The sequence below is a fragment of the Nanorana parkeri genome, unplaced genomic scaffold (genome assembly GCF_000935625.1).
Source record: "Nanorana parkeri isolate BGI_ZX_2015 unplaced genomic scaffold, ASM93562v1 scaffold110, whole genome shotgun sequence".
NCBI lineage: Eukaryota > Metazoa > Chordata > Amphibia > Anura > Dicroglossidae > Nanorana > Nanorana parkeri.
This window is the reverse complement of record NW_017306378.1, coordinates 629,937-656,051: the sequence shown is the minus strand read 5'-3', so window position 1 is coordinate 656,051 and position 26,115 is coordinate 629,937. Positions and strand designations below refer to the sequence as shown.

The following is a 26,115-nucleotide window of genomic DNA, read 5'->3' as shown; positions in this document are numbered from 1 at the left end:
GAGGTGATGAGTGCGTTGTCAGCGTCGTGTCCTGTGATGTGAAATGCTTCTCCATACTCATGCACAGACACAACGGCCCTCACAAGGTAGGGGAGGCCGAAGCTCCGAGTGTCTTTGTTCGCAGCTCTCAGACAAGTTGGAGTTGCGATGTCTCGCAGCGATCTCAGGGCTGCCTATGGGGGGTATTGTGTGCTGAGGATCTCACGCAGCGATCCGGTCCGGGATTTGGAGGCAGCTCTTGCCGGATCTACTTCCCTCTGCTGGGGGTGGGGCTGCGGTCCTGTCGCTCGGAGGGATCTGCTGGGGCTGCTAGTTCGCGGCGGCGGAGGAGAGTGCGGGAGAGCGCGGTAGAAGTGTCCCGGGCACGGAGGCTCGGCGGAAGTTGATGGTAGTGGAGCCGGAGCGGAGGTCATGTGATAAGAGCCTGGCACACAGGTGAGCGCTGCCACGTACATGGAGTGTGTCACTCCGCGGCCAGCTGACACTGACAGCCAGAGGGAGAGGAGTGATGTCACTGGGACTTAACCTGTCATGTGCCGCCGTCACATCATCATCGTCCTGTCCTAACAGTTGGACGCCTCTTATCAACAATAGGCGGCGGCGGCGGCGGCCTTTTATTTCCTGTCCGTGTCCCGGCACGGTGCTGTTAACTCCTTCTCTGCCGGCTGACAATGAGCCAACTCTTCTGTTGTCTGTCAGCTGATCACTCTGACTACCAACAACGTGCCCCCCCTCCCCCCTTTTTATTTTTTGGATTTTCACCATGACGAGGGGAGCTCCTCCAGTACAGGCAACAAGTTGTAGCAGATCTACACCCAGGGGACAACGTTGTCATAGATTGCAGCTGACCCTTCCTCACATGTCATGGCTGCTTTCAGCGCGGACACGAGAGGGGGGAGGGGCAGGACGTCTTAAGACGCCCTCCCGCTCTGAGCAGACGTCCATCTGGCCGTTCACAAACGGCCATGGACGTAAGGTAGTTAAGACATCTTTCCCGTGATCCGGCCAATAACACATTTCCTGTCTCAGGGCAGGGTCACACCATTTTCAGGTTCCAGTGCATGTCAGACCAGACAAAATGAGACCTGCAGTATTTGTCTGGTCTGGAATGGTCTGCGCTGGTGTGAAGAGACCAGAAATAGCATAGGGATACATTGGGAGGAATTATATTTTTTGGAAACTATCTGATCGGGAGATAAACTGGATGTGGTGACTACGCTCACTCTCCTTACTGCATCTATGGAGGGGCAGCATTGTTATCCTAGGACAGGAAGTGTTTGAACACTACAGGAACCCCCCCCTTTCCTTTATCTCTACAACATAAGGGGAGGTGTTTTTGGTCCACAGAGAGAGCTGGGAACAATGTGAGCTGATAAGAGTGCAGTGAGCAGCTCGCTGGATTTCTGGGAGAGCAACAGGTTTTTATTAATTTTTTTGCACGTATCGGAATGGTGTTCTATTTAGCAGACCAAAAGAGAGCACACCAGAAGTTCATTGATCGGGGCATACATGCACTTTAACAATAACAGTTTCTTCATTACAGTGAGAGTGTAGGTACAATCTACACATGGCAGAGTGCAGTCGGTGTTGACCTGGAAGATATATTTGGAGGGGGTGTCAAAACTGCAGCACGTAAACATATGTTGGCCCACCTCACCCCTATATACAAAACAATGGTAATAGAATGGGGCTTCTAGGTGTCAGAAACAAACAAAAGAGAGCGCTACTACCTGATATTGAATGGCATCTATTCATATAGGAAAGAACAAATGTGTGTAACTTACAGTTTGGAAGCTTCTAGGTGTCAAATCATTATATAAATAATCTATATTTTTAATAAAGAAAACTTATTTTATTTAATATTACATTAAAACACAGTACAGATAAAGTAAATAAAGTTCCATCAAAGCTGCATGATGGGTAGAAACTGTGACTGGCAAGCAACAGGTTCTCTTCATTTTCAAAGCTGAACTAAAGAAACTGAAGAGAGAAGCTGATTGGTTACCAAGGACAACTCCAGAGTCTGTCTGCTCCAGGTTTGGTAGCTCCCTCCCCCCACCCCATGGTGCTTCCAGATAACCTGGCCCTCTGGTGGTTGTTGGTTATTACAGGTATTTATATACCAGTATTACATTCTAAGCTCCTATCTGACAAGTATGCACCCACACATAGTGAGGCCTATTTAGACAGGAGCCAATGGAGCGTGGTGGGAGACCATGCAAATTCAATGCAGATAGTGTCGGGCCACACAAGAGAATGACCCCCCCCCCCCCCCCCCAAGTCACTGCTAGTTCTATTTATCTTCTAGCCGGTGTAAAAATCAATTTCCCACACTGGTTACCTAAAAATACAGTTCTATATATATTGCAAACTTGGAGTCCTGAGCCAGTTGGCAGATTGTCTGTCTGTCTGTCTGTCTGTGCGTTGCTGGTCACACTGGGCTCAGTACAATCTTCCAGTTCATTTGGCTCTGAGCTGCCCAGAAATCTCTCCTCATAGTCTGCAGCATGACCGCTTTCATGCGCTTCAGTTTGTTGATGGGTTGCCAGGTCACAGGCTTGCGTCGGTTGCTTGATATGAGTTTTCTGGACCCCAGGTCTGTTCTTTCCAGCAAGTACCAGAACCAGGATTGAAGTGAATGGTGCAGAGTTTGTGACCGGAGAATAGATAAACTTGGTGCTATGTTTTATCCTGAAGTTCAGCTCTGTGATGGTATCTTGTGTGCACCGAGTTGGGTTCTCACATTGTACATGTTTTTTTACAGAACAATGTACTCAGTTTGGTGAGTTTCTGATCTTTCAGTGTGCATTTGGTGTACTAAAGAAGAACTCCCAAGTTTGCAAAAAGTTAACCTTAGCGTTATTTCCCCGAAGCCCCTAAAAGTAAAGTAAAACATATTTAATAGAAAATGAATAAATAAATAAAAAATTAAAAAGTTTATAAAAAATGAATAAACATAAAACTGAAAAACCAATTTGAAAGTAAAAATAAAAAACATTTTCGGTTTTTAAATTTCATTTCGGTGCACCTCCTAGAATATATAGTTATGATGATTTCAATAGGAAAAGTTCAACACATTAGTATTCAAACAGGACAGTGCAGAACATCTAAATGCAGCAATTAGAAAATAGGACACTTCGCGTAGATGACACACAGGTGTGGAGCTTATACATGTCAGACATTTAATACAAGCAGAAGTCTCAGGTCAATAAGCCGGCAGTAGATGATTTGATGGCCGCAGGCACCTCAAAATGTATTCAGATTGGAAAGTCCCTTTTATGATTTGGGTGTAATAACGCTAAGGCCTCATTCACACACAACGCAAGAGCAAAATTGTACGCATATTTGTAAATGTGCAGACGCATAAATACGTGAACTGTATACAATACCAGAATGCATAATTTTTTTTTTTAAATCAGATAGTTTTTATTTGTTTTTGCATAATAGAAAATACAAAAGACATTTACAGAAACAAAAACACAAAGAAAAAGAGAGAGCATCCATATCCATAAGAGCCACATAATGTAATTCGACAAGAACACCGCCTGCCTATAAAAGAGCACATTCAATAAGAATGCATAATTTTTAATAGAAACTTTAGTGTACTGTATATGGATGGATCCATTTATTTGCATATGGGAAAAAAACACTGTGCGCATCTACCCTGTTTCCCCAAAAATAAGACCTACTCCGAAAATAAGACCTAGTACTTTTTTTGGGAATTGTTCAAATATAAGACCTACCCCGAAAATAAGACCTAGTTGTGACCATTCCCAGGGCCGGTGGTGGCATAAGGGGGAACTTGAAGATCGGCGGGTGAGGCGGGAGATAATCAGCGGTGCCAGCGCTAGAGGAAACGAGGCGACACCGGAGGGAGCAGAGCCGCATAAGCCGTTGCCTCCTCTATAGTGCAGGCTCCTGTCACAGGCGGAGTGATGCCAAATGCACTCCGCCTGTGAGGAATCGATAGTGAAAGTGCGCTTCGCTCATTCTGGCCAGCGATTGGTTACCAAATTGCTATTGGAAAGGTACAGCACCCCTGATTGCCATATTTTTGTTCATGAATACATGTAGACTGTTGTACATGAATAAGTGTGGATTGTTGTACATTGAAGAAAAAAAAGACCTACCCCGAAAATAAGACCTAGTGTGTTTTTTTTTTTGAGCCAAAAAAAATATAAGACAGTGTCTTATTTTCGGGGAAACGCAGTATGCGCAGCGTATTATACGTCATTGTGAATAAGGCCTAACATGACACACACATGTAGGATTGTTTCATGATCCGTGCGGTTTTCACTCTTATAGTTTTCTTCCATTTTTGCAGTGGCTCCTCTTACTATCGCTGTCTCCTATGGAGCCACAGCTGAGTGCATGCTGCCCCCAATTCTTCACTGCTGCGTTCAGTCGATCTATATGCCATCACACACAGAGAGGGTGGATCTGAATGGGACAGTCTCGCCGGTGGGGGGAATAGGGGGGAGAGGGTGCACCCAGAAGATGGAGCCTCGTTGATATGAATTAGGCAGTTCAAACCTTTAAAAATAATGGCATTATAAAAGGCCTGTGGATACAGAAGTCTCTTTTGGAATACTGGGTTATTACTGATCAGTTTGGGTTATACATCATGTGCACCATACACAGGATTGCAGTGGAAGCTCCTAGAGATGAATTTGTTACATTGGGCCTTGTGTGTGAAAACTGGGGAAGGTGGAGGTGTTGCCCTAATTCAGGGTGGAGAAATTAATATGGAATTCAGGTGCCAGTCTGCCCAATCCAGGAGCCAGCAGGATTATTTTTAGCAGCCATCTCCATTGACAACAACTAGAGAGGCTCAAAAGTAAAGTGCCAGTTGCGATTTTAAAGGAGCATTGACGACCTGGCGCCTGGGATTTGTCCAGCCCTGATCTAAGCAACCAATCAGATTTTCTGCCTCCGATGGAAAATGTTTGTTCTGTTCTTTTTGTATTTGTTAGGCCTAGTCTCCCTTCGCACCTGAGTGTTTTGTGTACGTGCATCAAACATGTAAAAAATGGGTGCTTTGATGGGCGCTCATGAAATGCGTCACATGCTTGCTGCGCCTTTACCATTTATGGCCCCTTAAATGCGGCCAGGCAAACGTGCATTTTTCTTCAGTGTGTGCACTTGCGTTAAAACATTCTCAAACTCAGAGGAAAAAACTGCAGAACATGACACAGATTTTGTTAAATGCACCACTTTAACACGTTCAGGACCCCAATGAAATGAAAGGGGACGCGCTGCAAATGCAGAAAACAATCATGAACGCAGTGTCTAGTCCTGCTGTGCTCAGGTGTGAAGGGGGCTGTGTGCAGTTTGTACAATATACCCTTTTTGTTGGTAAATATAATAGTCTCATCACTCCCATGTATTTGTTCAGCAAGGTGCTGAATCTTCCGTCATCCACAAAATAAATACAATTCCAGCATGTGACTTGTCCTGAAGGCAAGTCCTGCGTTTTCCGCTCACCTGATGTTCTGCCCGCTATACAGAGCTAATGAGGACCGGAGAACTGCCAGCCTGCAACTATATCAAAGGCAGTGGGCCAGGGCTGCGTCAGTCATCAGTCCACCGTAAGGTGATGCTTCAATTACAAATGCAGATTGGTGATCAGGGTCACCCTCTGGATTCTCTTTTGTGGCAAAATCCTTCTTTTGTAGCTCCCCGCTACCACTCACCTTTAACCCCTTTACAGCCAGAGCAAATTTGCACTTGATGAGATAGCACTGTGTAAATAGATGACTAATGTGAAGTTTCACAATTGCTTGTGCCTGTGAAAGGGGAGAAGCTACCGTACCCAAAATGTTCCTTCGATGTAACCTCTGTGCAGCTACTTTCTGTAAAATTGTTTGCCATTAAATAATATGTGACGGCACTGCTGACTACTTTTTACTTCTGATTATGCAGAAACGTAAACCTGCTCGCCACAGAACCCTCATATTAATGTAAGATGGAATAGCTTTCAGAACCAACTAGACTCGGACAAAGATAAAATGAATGGACCCATGGATATACACTCTAAAAGTATTGGGACACCCCTCCAAATCATTGGACTCAGGTGTTCCGTGAAATTCCTTGCTATTAAATATTCCACGGTCAACTGTTTGTGGGATTATAACAAAGTGGAAGCAACTGGGAAAAACAGCAACTCAGCCACATAGTGGTAGACCACGTAAAATGACAGAGCTGGGTCAGCGTATGCTGAAGTGCGCAGAAGTGGCCAACTGTCTGCAGAGTCAATAGCTACAGACCTCCAAACTTCGTGTGACCTTCAGATTGGCACAACAACAGTGCGTAGAGAGCTTCATGGAATGGGTTTCCATGGCCGAGCAGCTGCATCCAAGCGTTGGATGCAGTGGTGTAAAGCACGGCGCCACTGGACTCTAGAGAAGTGGAGACGTGATCTCTGGAGTGACGAATCACGATTCCATGTCTGGCAATCTGATGGACGTGTCTGGGTTTGGTGATTGCCAGTAGAACGTTACTTGCCTGACTACATTGTGTCAAGTGTAAAGTTTGGTGGAGGGGGGGTTATAGTGTGGGGTTGTTTTTCAGGGGTTGGGCTTGGCCCCTTAGATCCAGTGAAGGGAACTCTTAAGGCATCAGCATACCAAGACATTTTGGACAATTTCATGCTCCCAACTTTGTGGGAACTATTTGGGGATGGCCCCTTCCTGTTCCAACATGACTGCGTACCAGTGCACAAAGCAAGGTCCGTAAAGACATGGATGAGCGAGTTTGGGTGGAGGAACTTGACTGGCCTGCACAGAGTCCTGACCTCAACCCGATAGAACACCTTTGGAATGAATTAGAGCAGAGCCTGCAAGCCCGGCCTTCTCGTCCAACATCAGTACCTGACCTCACAAATGTGCTTCTGGAAGAATGGTCAAACATTCCCATAGACACACTCCTAAACCTTGTGGACAGCCTTCCCAGAAGAGTTGAAACTGTTATAGCGGCAAAGGGTGGGCCAACTCAATATTGAACCCTACAGACTAAGACTGGGATGCCATTAGAGTTCATGTGTATGTAAAGACAGGCATCCCAATACTTTTGGCAATATAGTGTGAATGTAAGAAGTGCTTAGATACTTGTTTGGGGACGAGGAAAGATGGGCTTTGTACATGTGACACTGGATGTGGACAGATATCTTGTGTCCGTGTTGTGTGTTTTGGCGTTCCAAAGTTCATTTCAGTGGGGGAGGTCAGTGAATGGGACCCGCAGCATACAAGGGCTGTGATTGTCTGAGTGTCCATGTTCATGCCTGTGCTATCAGGAAGGTGGATAACGGCCAAACCTCTTCTCCCCGGCTTACCCCGGTGCAAACAATAGAAACTGACCAAAAATGTCCAGTATGATTGATTGCCGTTTCCTCTGAGGTTGTTTGGGTGAGCTGCAGCCCAAAGATGTGAAGATCATTTACAGATTCTGACAAGTGTGTCCACATCAGGTAATGATCGTTTTATGTCTGGGGGTTTCACATGAATTGCTTTACAGGTGAAACTCGAATAATTAGAATATTGTGCAAAGTTCATTTATTTCACTAATGCAACTTAAAAGGTAAAACTAATATATGAGATAGACTCATTACATGCAAAGCAAGATAGTTCAAGCCGTGATTTGTCATAATTGTGATTTAATTATGGCTTACAGCTCATGAAAACCCCAAATCCACAACCTCCAAAAAAGTAGATTATTGCATGCAATCAATAAAACAAGGATTGTACATAAAACAATATCGGACCTCTGAAAAGTATAAGCATGCATATGTACTCAGTAGTTGGTTTGGGCCCCTTTTGCAGAACTTACTGCAATTACTTTTGCACGATATTCTAATCGAGTTTCACCTGTATCTGCAACCTACCAAAATATGTCCTTCATTTCTATTTCCATGAAAATGGGCTCATTGGGTATGAAATACAAATGTTACAGGGCAATAACAGCATCCCAAGTGACGGCAAGTAGGTGACACGTGTGCAGCACACACACCGTATAGACTTTTAAGAAATGAATGAGGTCATTAGATGAAACCATTCCCCTTCTATGTTCTCTATATGATATGGTGATATCTGGGGACTGGAAAAGATGGTATTAGTAAGGGCCCGTCGGCTATAATTCTGCGTTTTAGTGGACGGGCTGGTGCGTTGTGGCAGCTCCGGTAGTGTGCGTCGTGTTGCAGAATGTTGTAGTTGTCACTGTTTACATTTTTTTCCCCAACTTTATGTGGAGTGTACAATGTGCACACTCCATTCAGGTCCCCACACGGTGTTGACATCCAGTCTGCTTCGAACAATGTCACCTCTATGTGTGTGAAGTGGCCTAAGAGTCTGCCAACCACTGAACATGTATATGAGTGGAAGCCGGTCCTCTCTTGTACTCTTCTGATTCACACACGTCTATGCCACATCTATTTCCTGGTGTAATGTTGCCGTTTCCAGTGTCACCTCTCCTCTTCCAGCCTGATCACTTCTGCTTAATGAGTAGAGAGGTCATCCAGGAATCTGTCAAACAGACCCTGGGATTTTCTCCTGCTGAAATGGTATGTGATTTACAAAACTGGCCAAACAGAATTACAACTGATTTGGAAGGTTATGATTTATAGATCTAGCTGTTTGTCTGGAATTCCACAAAGGAAAAATAACGTATACATTCTCCTGTCTGCCTGTCTGTATTGTCTTGTGAATTAGAACAATAGATTTCACATGGTGACAAGTGGGGCTTGTCTGCATTGTTTACATGCTGCAGAGTCGCACGTGTTTGCCTGGACAAACGCTTGAGTTGGTTACATGTGTAAGATCATGATGATCAACATTTCTTTGTTTGGACCCAACAGCATGTGTCTTCTCCCCCCAGGATGCCAAAATGCTGCCCATTGTGGGACCGGCTGCGGTAAGAATTCCCACCCACCTGTTTGCACTCAGGGCTTGTATTTTTACATTATATTTTTATGTTTTTCTACATTTAAGAGGACCTGTCATTAACTTTGCAAGTCTGCGTGTACGGACTCCTGACAAGTCACACTACATACAACTTATATCAAAGTAAGCCTAAGATGGGCATTTGGGGAGAATGATTTAATCTGAGTTGACTGCGAGCAAGAGGAAGTATTCTTCTAGTGTGCCCCTAGTTTAGTGTGAGTGTTGTAACTTTCTGGCCAGTCACAGGGGGAAAGGCAGTATATTGGGCTGTAGATTTTACACTAAGCAGAAGTAAAGCGGATGGAAAAGGGACTCCAGGAGCTTTTAGCTCTAATGTGCTAGTATGCACGGCAAATATTAGCACTTTATGGTAGACTTGCCAAAGCGAGATCCCCTCCAGAGCTGCAATGTCTGTGTGCTCCCCGCTTCCTTGCTGGCGCTTTCTTCTTCGTCCCAGTCTTCTTCTAGGTTCTGACAATTCAGAAGAACATACCTGCAGCGGACACCAAAACTCCATTTACCCAACCATTTTGTTGGTCTGCAGTTTGCAACCTTCTGGCCATGACCCTTCCTGCCTCCTGCACATTTCTGTTGGCCAGTGAGGTAATCTATTCTAGTGATCAGCCAGTAGGAATGTCCTGGGGTCAGGAGATGAGGGATCGCTAGAACAGCTGAAGTGTTTTGCCTAACAGAACGGCCTGGGATTCAAAGCAGGGTCTTTGAGGCCGGTGTAGGTGTATGCAACATTTCTTTAAAGAACTCCGGGGGAAAATGTTTTTACCCCTGCACTGCAAGAGTTGGTGTAGGTGTATGTAGCATATATGCATAGTTACACTCACCCGATCCTTCGAGCCGGCCGACTGTCACAGTGCTTCCTCCCGCCTGTCTCTTGCTCTGCTGCAGCAATGGTGTGTCTCACGGCATCTTCACAACCTATACGCTGTGTATAGAACCAGATGACTCCCGGGACCTTAGACCGCTGCGGCAAAGAGGGAGCGAGGCTCCAGAGACCGGTCTAAGAGCAAACGGGCTCGGAAGATCGAGCGAGAATAACTTTTTGACCCTAGTCAATAACAAGCAGTTAACAAGGGGGTAGCCGTACGGCAACAGTTAATAAAATTTTTACCCCGAGTTCTGCTTTAGGCCTGGATCACACCTGGGTGTATTTCAGCACGTAGGAACGCGCTGAAAAACGCCCTACGCCCAAAGAAGCACAGGAGCTTCTTTGGGGCGTTTTTCAGCGCGTTTCCATTGGTATACCCGAGTGTGGATCGGGGTTAGCAAAGCGGTAACCCCGAGCCACACTCAGGAATACAGCGTACAGGTCTTACCTTGTCCGCGATCCCCACTGTGTCCTCTGGCGGCTGCCGACTTCCGGGTTCCGTCCCTTGCGAGCGGCCGCGTCGAAATTTTATTTTATTCATTTTGGAAATTCAAGCCAGGTAAGTGCGCAGCTTGCTAAGAACCGGGTAGATGCTGGACGTATGAATTGTAGATACTGCCATGTTGCTTTGAAAGTGTTCTGTTACTGTGAACATGACCTACGAGCTACTTTTGAAAGTTGCTCCAACTTCTTGATAAGTATTATCAGTGGCTGAATGTTGGCAGGTTGTGCCGCAGTGTTGTCTCCTGACTTGGTTTCCTCTTATATGTGGACATGTCATAACCTGCAGTTACAACATAGATGTGCTGTTTGCATACATGTAAATTGGAGGTGTTTTCTTCTGTTTGGGATGGGTACATCTTCCTTCCTTGTTGAGCATGACATCAGTTGTATCCATCGCTTAAGGCTTGCAGATATAAAAGCAAGCAATGGAATTACCTGAATTGGACTTGGTATTCGCCTCATGTAGTCCCTATACACAATCAGGGTTACAGATTCAGACAGAGGGAAGGAGAAGTAACAGAATGCTCCAGCAAAGAACATGCTGATAGAAGGAGAGCAGAGAGATGTGTTTTGTATATGTATATATTTACTACTATATAACAGACATGTATGTAGATCTTAATCACCTTTTCGTACAGTTCTTTTTAAGTGGACCTGAAGTGAAGATTTGCTATGTCATAGGGAACATCTAGAAATGTTAGTTTGTGATTCTTCTCCCATGAACATGCATAGAAAATAGCAGGTCAAAGGCAGCAGAATAGGGCTTCCTGTGTTCTCGAATGTTAGAGGACCTTCCATCTGCTAATCCACAATTACAATCTGCTGCAATGACTTCTCTGTATGAGTAGAAGAACTTCTAGTTCCTGGTCCAGGCTTCTCTTCCTTGTATCTGAAGTCCCCCTTGTGCTGCTCTGATACTGCATCACCATTTTGGATCATCAGTAGCTGGTTGTGTCTTCCTGATTTTTGCAGCCTGCCACCTGATGGCACGATGCCACATCGTATACAAGCTCAAAGTATCACAATATTACAGTTCCCTCGGGATATGTGACCTTGATTACCCAGGAGGCTGTAGGCGATAGGACGCACTTCTGTAAAAGGATAGGCATGGTATTTACTTGGCAGAAAATGTGTGAAGTATTTGAAATTGTATAAGTAGGGAGCCAGAAGAAAATGAGAGGAAATTTAACATCGAAAGGTCGGCTTTACAAGTCAACTGAACGGACATAGCAACTTCAAGTTAAATATATTTCTCATTAGCCACATAGGATATTAATCCACTTTTTGTGCGTCAAATGCCTTTGCAAAACCACATTTTACCCTGTGCATTTTACCTTAGCAACATCAGTATGCTGTACGCAGTCTATGCAGACCTATGGGAGGGGCCCTGCAGGCTGCCTGCAGAAATCTACGGGAGGGGGCGGAGACAAGACCAGTCACCCTGCACAAGGAGAGAGAGCAGCAGTGATCGGTCTTTATTACAGAAAACTCCTGCGCAGAGGTAACGTTTCACATTTGGATTGCTCCACAGATCTGAAAGAAATACACAAAGCACCAAGATTTAAATAAGAATACATATGGCTCTTGTATTTAGACAGTATTTACTTATCCCAGAGTTCAACATCTTTAAATATGCCAAATGTAACATTCAAAGCAAGTGCATGCTAACTCAAGATCAAGTTCCACATTCATTAATTCATTGCCTGTGTAGTAATCCATTGTGATCCTGCAGCTCCCCAGTAAAAAAAAATGGCCGAGCTGCTGCTTTCAAGCCTTACATCACCAAGTGCAATGCAAAGCGTTGGATGCAGTGGTGTAAAGCACGCCACCACTGAACTCTAGAGAAGTGGAGACGTGTTCTCTGGAGTGATGAATCACGCTTCTCTGTCTGGCAATCTGATGGACGTGTCTGGGTTTGGCGGTTGCCAGGAGAACTGTACTTGCCTGGCTGCATTGTACCAAGTGTAAAGTTTGGTGGAGGGGGGATTATGGTGCGGGGTTGGGCTTGACCCCTTAGTTTCAGTGAAGGGAACTCTTAAGGCATCAGCATAACAAGACATTTTGGACAATTTCAGGCAGGCGTCCAAATACTTTTGGCGTGTGTGTGTGTGTGTGTATTTTATATAGATTATTTTTTTTTATTATTGAAATAAGAAGTGGATTAAACAACTGTGATGAAAAAGGTTCTACATACTGTATATTCATTTTGCATGAAGCTCATGTCTATGTGTTTATTTACAATTCTTTTTATTGGCAATAGAAGGTGTTTGTATCTGTCATGGTAGAAGATTTGTATGGGCTCACTGTCAGGGCAATGGTGATGCGAGTAGGGTGTCAGGATACTATTATAGTGTACTGACCACATTATTTATTGTGTTACTAAATATTGGTTTTCTTATCACCCGGAAACCTCTGGTTCAGGAAATTATTCAGCTTGTTGAGCCTTGAGTAGTAAACATTAAAGGGTCTCTAGCTCCGCACGTTCTTCTATTTCCTCTCTGCCTGTTTTCATGAGACGATGGCTGTTTTTTACAAAGACTTGTAATTGAAAAAAAGAATTGTCTTCATTTCTGGAAAGTTGTACATTGAAATTTCATTAGCATTGCAAACTTGTGCCATTCCTTTTGCTTTCCTCACACGACTTCTCCATATAGAACTCTGCGGCCAGTCTTTTTTTTTTTAGGTCTGTTCATTCTCTCACATTACAGGAAGGTGAAGGTGTGTGAAAGGTTTTTGGCACATTTCTCTAGATGAGGTCAGTAGAGGACGGTTCATTTCAGAAAAGGGATGTTTGCGAATGAGTTGCCACTTTGAGCCCCATCTAGACTCAGGGCCACTCTAAGGAGTAGATTTGGCATATAATGTCCATGTGGAAAGCGAGGATGTACAGGTGAAACTCGAATAATTAGAATATCGTGCAAAGTTCATTTATTTCACTAATGCAACTTAAAAGGTGAAACTAATATATGAGATAGACTCATTACATGCAAAGCAAGATAGTTCAAGCCGTGATTTGTCATAATTGTGATGATTATGGCTTACAGCTCATGAAAACCCCAAGAACCCCAAATCCACAACCTCAAAAAAGTAGATTATTACATGCAATCAATAAAACAAGGATTGTACATAGAACAATATCGGACCTCTGAAAAGTACAAGCATGCATATGTACTCAGTACTTGGTTTGGGCCCCTTTTGCAGCACTTACTGCAATTACTTTTGCATGATATTCTAATTATTCGAGTTTCACCTGTATATTGTGTACATTGGTACTTCCCTGTGCGGTTTTTAGGGGGATTTCTTCATAGCAAGGCTGGTAAATTATGTCTAAAAAGATCCTGAGAAAATGGTGTTTATTAAGAATATTCTTACGTTTCTTGATGCATATTAGTGTATACAAAATATGGGAGGATTTCCTTTCCTCCGCTCGGTTTCTTTTGATCTAACAGAATTTTATCATTATAGGGTAGACAGTGCACCAGCATCGTGTGCCACCTTAATAAAACCTTTGTTGTAAAATAACGGACTGGTACTCACAATTTTGATTTTCTAAACTTGTCTCGTCATATAAAAATATCCGGAAAGAGACCCGATCTACCCTTCGTGCATTGAAGAAATCCTTGCAATCGATTCTGTCTCTTGTGTGCCTTACTGCTGACACGTTTCAGGCCTTGTCCATACCTAGGAATTTCAACGCTCGGCAAAGAAAATTCCATTCATTAATTTCAATGATACCTGTTCACACCTGAGCGTTGTCGCCCGCTCAAAAACGCCTGTCGCACAGAAAAGTTCAAGAGCTACTTTGGGGCATATACAGCACGTTTTTGGTCCATAGACTTTCCTTGGAAACGCGCTCGTTTTGAATGCGCGTTTAACGCACGTTTGCTGAGTGTTTTTTACAGAGTGGAAAGACCTCACCGTCCAAGTGACACTGTATATGAAACATTTGTCTTCATGCCCACGTAACTTATTATCCATGGCCCAGAACTGGCTGCTTTGCTGTCTGTTTGCAATGATAGGATGGATCCAGAAGCTTCTTCATCGCTTTCTCCTGTTTAGGATCATCATCGTGGTCAAGACAGCTGCCAGAGTGCGCCACTGAAAGTTAAATGATCATCACCAACACAATGCAGCAGGGAACTTTGCAGCAAACACTCTCTTATCTGCGGGAAACAGGAAGTAAAGTAAAAAGAAAACAGAAAAAATTTGTCATGGATTTGACTGCTTTTTATTAGTCAGCGCGGCAGAGAAAAACGCACGCCAACGTGTGCATAAATGTGGGAACAAACAACGCAAAACAGAAAAACAGAGTCTGAGGCGCAACTGCCCTTGGGGTTGGACAGATGAGAATAGGGGGACATTTTGTGGATAGGGCATGCAGGGTTAATGCTGCCCGAGAAGCAATTACGTTAATATTTTTCCTCCGTGATGTATTAAGTGTCAGGGGTGGAGGGAGAAACAAAAAAGGTGCACATGAAATGGAGGCAAGTTGAGCGGTGTGTATATAAACTCACCGTGAGGTTCTTGAGGAAGTGTAGTCATCGACGACGGGATTCGTGTTGGAGGCAATGTCCGGCGGTCTCCTCTGGGACTGGGTGCAGGGTCTTCAATTGCAGAGTCGAGGTGTCCTTCCGTCGGGTGCCTGTGTGAGGGAAGTGCTGCTGGGCTGTGGTCCATATTGAACTGAAGCCGCACGCCACCTCCACCTCAATACCATCCTCCTCCACACAGCCCCCACTTAACCAAACTAATATAAAAAAAGTTCTGAACAACACAGAACCACCCATCCCCCACCCCCCAGGAGAGCGCTGTCACACAGGACTTGAATCCTTAATTTTTCTATTACAAACAACGCAGAAACTGCCGGCGCTCAGGTGTGAACAAGGCCTCAAGGGTGGACTGGCTTCATCGAGCAAAATGTCATCATTCCTAAAGATCTCTTGCAGCTCTATTAGGGCATCATGCACATTGGCAGCCTGCGTTACACACGAGAGAAGTATAAACATCTCTTATGCTTCCTAGATGACTTTTTCCTGGGTTTAGGCACATTTAGCTGCATACAACCAGGATAAACTCTCCCGGGATGCAGAAAGTTCTTGTTTGTTGGTAACTGAGCTGGACTGACTACACGGGGACTGTGCCAATCATCTAGGTGTGCATTTAGTCACAGCAAAGCATGACATGTTTCCAGGTGTGTCTACAAATGAACTCCAAACGTACCAGGACTCATGTATTTTCATTGCATGTGCATGAGGCCTTCGTTTACTGCATTGAACTTACAACCATTAGCTCATGGGCAAGCTTCAGCTATAAGCTACAGGCGACATTGAGCTGCACAATGTGAACATCTCCATTGAAATGCATTGGAAGAGCTACATTGAGCTTAATTTTTTAGCGGAAATCGCGCTACAAAACGCTCAGTGTGAGTGGGGTCTTATGGTTGGGGCAATGATTGGTCCAGAGCTGTCACTGCTGCCCCCCCCCCCCCCTCTCCTTTATAAAAATAAACCTAAAAATTCCACTTTTGCAGTGAAATGTGAGAAAACCCCTCTGTATGTTTGCGTTCCAATTCACACAGCATGGACTTTAGTGAAGGTCTCTGTGTAGATTCCAAGCTATCCCGAGGCGTTTGAAAGTTAGAGGGACAAAATGATAGCAGACTGAGCTGCTTCTCATTAATATACAATGCTGCTAAGTCTTTAACCCTTTGTTAGGACAGATACTGTTCACTTCTAGTTTACATAATGATATTGAAATCTGCCATCACAGTACACCCAGGGTTAATTAGAGGAAACATAATTTTGCACAGCCCCCTCCTTAACAATACATTGGAGGGAAGCGAAGTTGGATTTTTAAGCAAGTAAAAAAAATAAAATAAAAGGAGCTGCTTAAACATGAATGGGAACATGTAACAAATATGAAGTAGGTGTCATCCCAATTTAGCCAAGTAGGGCCAAGTAGAAATACACTTATGTGTAACCAAAACATTTGTCAGTTTTGGATACAGTAGGGAAGGGTTAAAACTCCCGCCAGGTTTTTTTTTTTGCCTGTGTGCCATTGGTGAAATTTCCCTTCACTTCCTGTCCCAGAGATGACACCGGAGGTAAAGGAAATCTCTCCCAAAGTGAGGGGGGCGCACTCTCCTAGAGAGTTGCCTCTATTACATTTCCCCTTTTACTTCTTGTTCTGGACCCATCTTGTAAATTCTGGATTTCCACTCACCATCTTTCTCCCAGTTCAAGCAGAGTAGTAAATCTCCCCAATGAAGACACAGACAGCAATAAAAACCTGTCAGAGGTCTAACCCTAACCACTCAAAACTAAAAAAATAAACTGCTTGGATACGCATGTTAAACTGTTTGTTCCTTTTATCGCCTGTCCCTGTTTTACATTGGCAAGAAGTTAAATGAAAAATCCCAATAGAAACAGACAGCAATAGACAGATGATAGCGCTTGGAACCCTGCTAGAAGGAATTTTTGGGGTTTTTATTTTTAGGGGTTTATGTTCCCGGTTGAACAACCCCCCCCCCCCCCTTTACACCAGTGGCGAATGATCCCCCCCCCAATGAGGACACTGTAATACAATCTTACGGAGGGTCTTCCTTGTCATACACTGTTAGGATTTCGGTGGAATCACAGAAATGGCCCTGCTGGTTCAACAAAGGTCAACTACTCAAAGAGCCAGATAGAAAAGTGAGTGTTCATGTGTTCTGCCAGTCTATGTAAATGGAGGAATCTGTTCTTTTGTTCAGTCTATGGCCGACTTAGTGATATTAAAGTCAAAACATTTAAAGCTATTTGAAATGCTGATGAAATCACTTACATTGGATGCTACTCCAATGATTAAAAACCGTTTTCTGCTGAATCGGCTCCCCTGAGCACTGACCCTGATATCATGTTTTAGGGTGGCTCCTTTCCCCTGAAGTGTCCTATGGAGCCACCCTTGTGTGTGCTAGTAATCTGTGTGTCTCCACAAATACAGCAAGGCAAGTCACTCCCATACTACCTCTTCCCTTCTCCCTCATCTAAGCTAGTGCTGGACTGTGCTCTCCCTGGCGATCTTGTACTGGACAGGAAGTTCAGGGAAGCTGAGCCAAGAGGTTTTGGAGCTTGGAGTTGGAGCAAGCAGTTGAAACTGTTTGGAAACATGATGAGGTGAATTTATCAAAATCTGGCGCAGTTGCCCATAGTAACCAATCAGCATTTCTCTTCAGTTTGCTCAGATAAGATTTAAAAGTGAGAGCGAGAAGCTGATTGGTTGCAGTGCAAATCTGCTCCAGATTTTGATCATTTCCCCCCGATGAGTGTAAGTGTTTGGGCAAATATGGTAATAAATGCTTTGCTGGCAATGTATATTTGATCCGTATTCATTATTGAATAATTTTGTGAGTTTAGTCATTTAATCTGAAATGAGGAGTGAAAGGTTTGTCTGGGGTTCTGCCCTTTGCTGAGATGGATGTGTTGCAGACTGTTGCAGGCACACGGACTCTTTCCTCACTCTCTGGTTACACAGAAGTAACTTTTTCTGCAGAAATATTTCCGTGATCATATCACCCATGTTTAGGTTCCTGATGGTGGTGAACGTTTCGGTGAAAAGAGATTGCGTCCTCTAAACATAGGTTAGGGTGATGTATGAATGCAGAGAAGGAGACTGGTTTCAGTATACTGTCCATCTACAAGAGTGTATGATGAGTTGTGTAGTAGCGGCCACATCTCACCTAGGTTTTCATCAGAAGACTCGTGCGATAAGTCATGACATGTGGCAGCTCGCACCTCTGCCACAGGCTGTGACAGATGACCGCACTGCGTTGTTTGCACAAATAACTCCCCAGCAACTCATTTTGGCCTACATTGTGGTTAGGCAGAACTCTGCTATATGTGTGTTTTGTGTCTGCTAAGAAACTAAAGCACCAACATTCAAGAAAACACACACACACACACACACACAGAGTTCACTTACTTTATAAGTACTGCAGGTATCCCCTGAACCCTGGTCGTCCTGGACCTGCCCCACCCAGCCTGTGATTGGACAGTGAAAGGAGAAGCAGCACAGAGATGAGCTAATCTCACTGTCGCTCTGTTTTCTCCTCCTCTCAGCATGCTTCTGGTCTGGTCAGCACATGAAACCATTGCTGTCTTGTTCTGTCTCTTCCCCTCACACTCCAGCTCTGCTGTACAGTATGCAAGAACTGCAAGAGACTGATACCAGTTCAGATTCAGGTACTTGCACTGCTTGTATTTAAAGAAATAATAGATGCATTAAAGGAGAACTATGGCGGGGAGAGCAACAGGGATTGATAGGGACACACACCGCTGCAGCCAGCACCAGTGGGGAAGAGAATGGGCGGGCAGAGTGGCGGCAGCGGCGCTGCAAATAATCGTTGACAATTCTCATCAATTTGAGACCAAAATAATTTCCGTCCCATTAACTACTCTGTGATTTTCGTTTAGTTTTTAACACTGAAAAACGCCCAAGAAAACAAAAAAAATTCTGTCAACGTAATTAACACTGCTTCCGCGTTGCATTGGGAATGTGGTGTTGTGCGCTGAAAGTATAGCATGCCTTTTTTCAAAGCAGCAGGATGTGATGCGGTTGTACCCCACTGTGCTTGTATAACTGAATGAAATGTCTCTTGTGATGTTTCAATAAAGTTTTAACAAAAAAAAGTACACGGTGCGATGTGCATATCGGCACTGTGCCGGGGGCATCACACACCAGACACTGAGGGGAATTTATGAAAACTGGAGCAGCTGTGCACTGCAACCAATCCGCTTCTCTGTCTCATTTTTAAATCTTACCTGAGGAAACTGAAGAGAGATGCTGATTGGTTGCCATGGACAACTGCTCCAGATTCTGTCTTTCAGTTTTAATAAATTCCCCCCTATGTGATCAGCACAGCGTCTGGTGTGAATGGGCCCTTATGATTACAGTGCTGAATGAATGTGTCTGGTCTATCTGCTCTGAATGAAACATTATCACACTTAAATGGTATGTATTGGCTTACATTTGTCTCCTGGGTTAGAATATTTTACTTTAAAAGAGAACTATGGGGTAACCTTTTTTGGCCATAGTTCTCTTCAGGGTCACCGGAGGACATTCACTAATGTCCTCCGGTGACCAACAACTCAGCATATAGCGGGCTTAAGCTCAGAGCTGCGCCGCAGCCGGGACAGATCCCAACAATACTGTCGAGATCCACACCGCTGGCTAAGTGACAGCGGGCTCTGCCTATCTGGGTGCAGAGCCAGCTGTGTCCGCCTATCTAGGTGCAGAGCCAGCTGTGTCCGCCTATCTAGGTCCAGAGCCAGCTGTGTCCGCCTATCTAGGTGCAGAGCCAGCTGTGTCCGCCCCCCCTCTCGTCTGTTCCTCCAGTCAGCGCTGGAGGATCTAAAAAGGGAGGGGTCAGCTTCTGTAGGGGGGAAGCGGGGTCACCACTCTGCAGGGAGAGGATCTTGAAGTCAGCGATCGGCGGTATGTGTTCGCTGACTTCCCGATCAATGGAGCCAACCTGTGACCGCTTCAGAGTCACAGGTTGGCTTGAATTATGGGGGAGTGTTTTACACTCACCCCATAATTCTTTTTTAATTACAAAAATAAAAATAGTTGCTGTTCCTGCCAGAAATTAATTGTGCTCCTAACTTCCTGTGGTGAGCTGACAACTCTGCCTCTGTTGCATTTAGATTCCCAGCAATGTTGTCAGCCCTGTCTGAGTTCTCCCCGCTTGACTGCAGAACACCTCCCTCTTATTTTATAGAGACAAGGAGATGTCTGTGCTGTGCTGGCAGATCTCATCATGTAAACTAGGTTTGAACTTTGTCTGTCCTAATAAAGGGTAAAGATGTAGAAATATTGTATGGTAATAAGGGGAAGTTCTGTCTGTCCCTAGTCTTTCTATGGGGACAGTCAGAGTTTCCTGTCCTGTTAGAAGAGAAGCATGCAAAGGCTGCATAGATGCATTTAAAAGGTAAGACCTATATCTCTCAAAACGTTTTTGGTATGCTGTGTGAATCTGATCACATAAACATAGTCACATTTTACTGCAAAAGTGGAAATACATTATATGAAAGATACAAAGGAATGCAGTTCTGTAACCATTAATACGTCATTTAATGTATCTTTTAAATACAAGCATTGTACGTCCCTGAATTATGCCTGGTATCAGCCTCTTGGAGTCCCTGTACAGCAGGGCTGGGGTGTGCGAGGAAGGAGCAGTACAAGGAGCCAATCCGTTCATGTGCTGACAGAGCTTGCTGATGGAAGGAGAAAGTAGAGATGAGCCAATCACTGTGCTGCTTATCTGATTTTTGGCTGTAGTTCTGCTTTTTTGTTTTGAAAACATTGTATTTATGTATAGTGTTAAATAGGGATGCACTGATACCGATACTAGTATTGGTGCTGATACCCAGTATTTGGGCGAGTACTTGTACTCTGCCAAATGCTCCGATACCTTCCCCGATAACAGAACTTTGCGGTCAGAGAAAGATGTTGCAATGTATCTTTTGCGTAAAAAACCCCAAAACGCATCTTAAAAATACATACATATATTACTTCCTACAAACCGCTCATGTCGTTGTCTAATTGTTTCCTCTTTGTTTTGATGCAAAGACAATTGGCAGTGTTAGAAAATTCTATTTGATTTATCGTAGATATGATTGGCTTATCTTTAGGGATTGTTCATACCAAGCGCAGAGCAGATCCAGAGCAGAGCAGGTGCAGACCGGATCAAAACTGCGTCCAATGTATTCCAATGGTATTTTGAGCTCCAGTTCACATCCAGCGTGCAGATCCAGAGCAGGTGAAAAAACTGCGGCAAGCCCTATTTTGCCTTCTCTGGAACGCATCAAAACGCATGCAAGTGCCTGAAAGCCCATGTTAAACTTTAAAAAATAAAAAAATATTTTTTTTTAACCGAAAACGGTCCGAAACGCGGCACAGCCCACTGCACTGCGTGTGCAGAAACCTGACCGGATCGGCTCTGCATTTGGTGTGAACAAGGCCTAACAATCGGTACTGTTAGGGGGGAGTTTCTTTGGGCACAACAGGTTCGTTTGAGATGTTTGCAGTGCAGGCAAAGCAGGACAAATGCAGCTTTTGCTGTGCTTTGTGTTCAGGAATGTCGTACTGTATAGTGAGGAGGAATACCAGTGTGGTTACAGTCTGCCAATATCCTTTACTCTCCCTGTAGATTTACAGGGTTCATAGGAAAGTTGTGAAGTGTTGTATGTGACTAGGAAAAGGGAATGCATGAGGAGAAATGAACCATATCGCTGACTGGCGTCTTTCATCCGTCATTTGTAGAACAATATTTAATATTAGAAAGTAATAGGAGAGCTACTACCGTAAGTGCTATTAGGAGAACATGTAAATGTTAAGTGACACTGAACTCGGGATTTAAATCTTAAAAATACATTCAGGTACCCGATTAACAAAAGTGTAGATTTGTGTATCACTCGGCTGTGGATCCTCAGCTGCAGTGCGTTTTTGACGCGTTTTGCGTTTCCGGACCGTTTCCTGACCGGACAAAATGTGACATGCAGTATTTTTCTGTCGTAACCTGAACGGACTGCGCACGTGAGAACTGTAGCCCATAAAACACATAGGGATACATTGGAATGCATTTTTTTTTTCCAAATAAATTTTTTATTGAAAAACATAAGGTTGACAGTCAAATAATACTATACTTTGTACAGGATTACCTATAACATAGAGCATAATAGTATAGGGTTATTACTAATTTTCTTAGACTGTATTAAGTGCCAATCAAAACATTCTAAAAAGGCAGGATAAATAGGCCAGAAATGGGGACAGACCGGGTGGGTGAATGCGAAGCTCTCAGGGTCTGGCTTCCTTCTAGGGAAGGAAGAGGCTTCCCATGAACACGACCAAGGGGGTCCCGCTCTCAGGGTTGGCTGCAGTGCGTCCCATTGGAATGCATTTTTAGTGCAGGAGCATACGGATCCGGTCAGCACACAAAACGGACGTCGTGTGAACTGGCCCTGAATTGGTGCTGACACTGTCCTTCCTTCTGGAGGGGGGCTACTTTTGTTCCCCATGGTTCCTGTGTGTGTTGTAAAATAGCGGGGAAGACACAGGTAAGTTTAAAGCTTTTTTTTTTTTGCATATATCTAGTAGTAGATGTATACAAAAACACCGGAGGGTTTAATAACCCTTTTAACTCCAGAGTTTAGTGTCACTTTAGGTTTTATACAGACCAGGAATAGACGTGTGGGCTGCACATCCCACTTTTTTGTAGAAACATTGAATATATTCTAGCGATTCTTCAAGACTAAGGAGGTACAGTATATTAATAAAGCAATGGAAGTGACTAAGCTCCTACCTCTATTGCCTTGTAAATGACCAGGCTCAGAGTATCAACAAAACATTTTCTGGGCCCCAAATTATCGTTTTGCACCCCAGAATGTATTTTCTAAATACAAGACTATTAATAGAATCGATAACACATGTTGGATCTGAGAAATGTAATCTCATCTGCCATTCGGGGTCCGGCCCTACAGGTCGCTTATCTAAGGTTTAGCCTTCTCTGCTGAATGGTGTCGTTATGTTTTGCCATAAAGTGTGTGTTTTTTTTTTATAGCGGGTAAAGGTAATCACGCTAATTATCTCAGTTTTATTGCTGGAAATCCTGTTCACTGCTGGTTGCTGGGATTTTTCATCGGGAAGTTGTTTTGCCTGTGTAGTGCAAACAGTGTTGTACTAATGGAAGGATGGACAAGGGCTGTTTCTATTTTTTATAGACCTGTATGTAGGTCCTTGCGTAGTGATGTGATCAATATTCTGCCCTTTTACTATTGTATCTACTGACCTGTTAAGCAGTGTTTTGCCCTTTTCAAATATGGCTGCTGTGCCCCTGCACTTTGTGATGAGGTCATCAAGTGTTGTTTGTAGGGCTGGTACTGATTAAAACTTTCGGGTTCGATTAATCGAATTTCTTTTTTAATCGATTAATTTCGATGAATTATAACGCACATACAGCTCCAACTACATTGGCCTATACACATACAGCACAGCAATGAAGTAATAAAATGAACTAGGATCACACTAATCCAGCACGTTATTAATCTCGCGTGCCCCACGCGATATGGCCGCCACTTGAGTGGGGCAACTCAGAATAATAACGTGCTGGATTAATGTGATCCTAGTTCATATAGAAAACTTTAGGAGCGCTGATGTGCAATCTGGGGCTTGAGGGCCACGTATGGCCCTTTGTAGACCTTAGAGTGGGAGCATACATTTGCCAATGGGCTATAATAGCAGTCATTTCTTGCAGTCTGGGGAAAAATGTCTAGTCTCGTCACCTGCATCAGGTTACCAGTCCACAACACCTGTCTGCAGTCTCTGACAGTCTTCTGTAGCACTAGATATACTAAATATTATGCTCACCCCTTTGGTACATTAGGGGCTGCAGCTGAGGCTCCCTTATTTGTCAACCATTGGCCTTGAGAGTATGCACACAAACTTGGCCCCTTGGCCAGAAAGCACGTTTGCATGGCTAAATATGTGTTTGTGTCAGGATTCCAGCTTGCGTACTGCAGAACAAGTGATCACGCAACAAAGACATCAACTTTTATTTGTATATTATTCGCATAGCCTCCAACCCAAGAATTGAAAATCTTAGCAGACATCCTTCTCCTGCACGTTGTCACTGTGCTATGATTATAAGCAGAGAATTAACCTTCTCTATAATTTGCCAGTGTGTGGGCAACCTATACTGAAATGTACCAAGCTACGAGTCCATCAGTTTAAAAGAAACCTGTCATCCGATAAAACAAACATACCGACCTCTTCTTGTGAAGATGATAGCTACCCATCATGCCGACTCTTTGACTTCAGTCACGGACATCGACGTCACCGGACTCCTCCCCCCTTCCCTTCGTTAGCCGACGGAGCCACTTGGGGAAGGAGTCCAGTGACGTCAATGTCTGTGACGTCACCGGATCTCCGACGGAAGACCCGGAAGCCAGCGGAGAGGTGAGTGCCGATCAAAAGAATTTTAATCGATCAAAAGAATTTACGATTAATCGAGGAATTAATCGTTAATTTCTGCAGCCCTAGTTGTTTGGGGATTACAGGGGTTCTTGGGTAAGCTGGATGGAGAGACACATGGGCAGATAGAGAAAAGTGGATATTTATAGAGCACAGACAAGTTACTGTAGCATCCCCTCGCTGCGACATGCTAGAAGGACTGCAATGGCTTATGGTTCCTTTTGATGAATACCTGAAGTTTGATGGTTCACTGGATGTTACTTGTTCAATATATGGATTTTCATATACAATACTCTGTGGATTATGGTCTATTCTGACTAATATATTTCCAAGTTGTGATTACACTTGTTATCCACAAGCCCCAATTGAATGGAGGCACTGGTGCCTATTAGAGGTTGTATCCTGTTCTCCAAGATCTAGGGAAGGCTCTGCTCCTTAATACCTCCAGAGAGTGTACGACTAGGGCTACACTTGCATCACTGATAATGATATGTTACAAAGATGTGGTTGTAGACCAGAAAAAATAACACTCGCTTACCTGACACTGTCTTCTATTTTGCATCAGTGCCCACTTTATGGCAGCAAATCTTGCGTGCATCAATTAAATGTTGCATTGTATCACTAAGCTTTCTTTTCTTTCCTCCTAATATTGCTGTTTACAGTATGAACCAAGAGAAAGTTTACCAATCGTATTCAATGGTCCCATGTTTTCTCCCTCATACCAAGAATGTAGCCAGGCTGTCAGTCATTTCCTGTATTTAAGAGACTGTTTATAGGCAAGTTAGTAGTTGGCATTAAAAAAATAGCATGCACCTTTTTCCTAAATCACGTTGTGCTTCATTGCATGGCAATAGGTTACCATGCAATGCGATACAACACACATGCAATGGCTAGCTGCCTTGGGATGCCATATCAATAATGGCACTGCATCGCAACTAACATTGCAACATGCGATGCGGAATTGCGTGCAACATCACATGTGCTCCCGCCTCGCATTGATGTGGATTGAGCCTGATATGAAGGGTCTCCTGCCATGGAGTTCTCACATGTATGCACTTGTGGGACTTGGGGTATGAGACGCTAGAGTACATTGCACGTAAGCATGGGGCATAGTCTCGGCTTTACAGGAGGGGCAAGCTGTGACTTTTTCAAGAAAGTGGCTATTTGCAACTTTCCATTGTGTCTTGGCATACGCAGATCATTGGCGGCAATAGGCAGGTTCTAAAGAGAGGATTTATGTTGCCTTATTTTAGTGGACGTGACTTTTGACAGGCTTCCTTTAAGAACTAGACATTCCACTTTGTTATGAGCCTTTATCATAGTTGCATTTTATCATACGATGCCTCAGCAATGTCTTAGTGGGATTCTTTTACAAAACATGTGTGGACTATCCAATGATTGCAAACAGCATTAACTACATATTGATATGTATCTTACATTTCCATGTTTTAGGTGTGCCAGAGCTCACCAGAAGGTGCAAATTTTGTTAGTCTGAAATTGAAGATGTATCTTTATAATATGTATGATCTTCTCCAGTGCCACTGTTTAATCGGTTATGTCCATTTTCAAGACAACTGCTGAGTAATGTATGGCCTTGGGCATGTTAACAGAGAAACAACAGCTAAAATAGATGCAAACAATGATATACTAACATAGACCTCTTTGTTGTTCTTCGTTAAAGAGTTTCTTTTTTGTGCACCTTCAGTCCAAAACACCCGGTGTATAAAAATGTCTACCTCTGAGCAGCCAATCCCGGGGTCCTGTTGCTGCACCCTACCTGGGGATTGGCTG

General features: G+C 43.9%; 1 protein-coding gene across 1 annotated transcript in view; it reads left to right on the top strand.

The window, feature by feature from the left end:
- Positions 1-377: 377 nt before the first annotated feature.
- The window catches only part of KMT2C (lysine methyltransferase 2C), a 184,553-nt gene continuing 158,815 nt past the window's right edge, over positions 378-26,115 (top strand). The window contains exon 1 of the mRNA XM_018553120.1: positions 378-435. Coding sequence (XP_018408622.1) covers positions 386-435 — 50 coding nt within the window. The 5' untranslated portion in view covers positions 378-385. The remainder of the gene's footprint in view (positions 436-26,115) is intronic.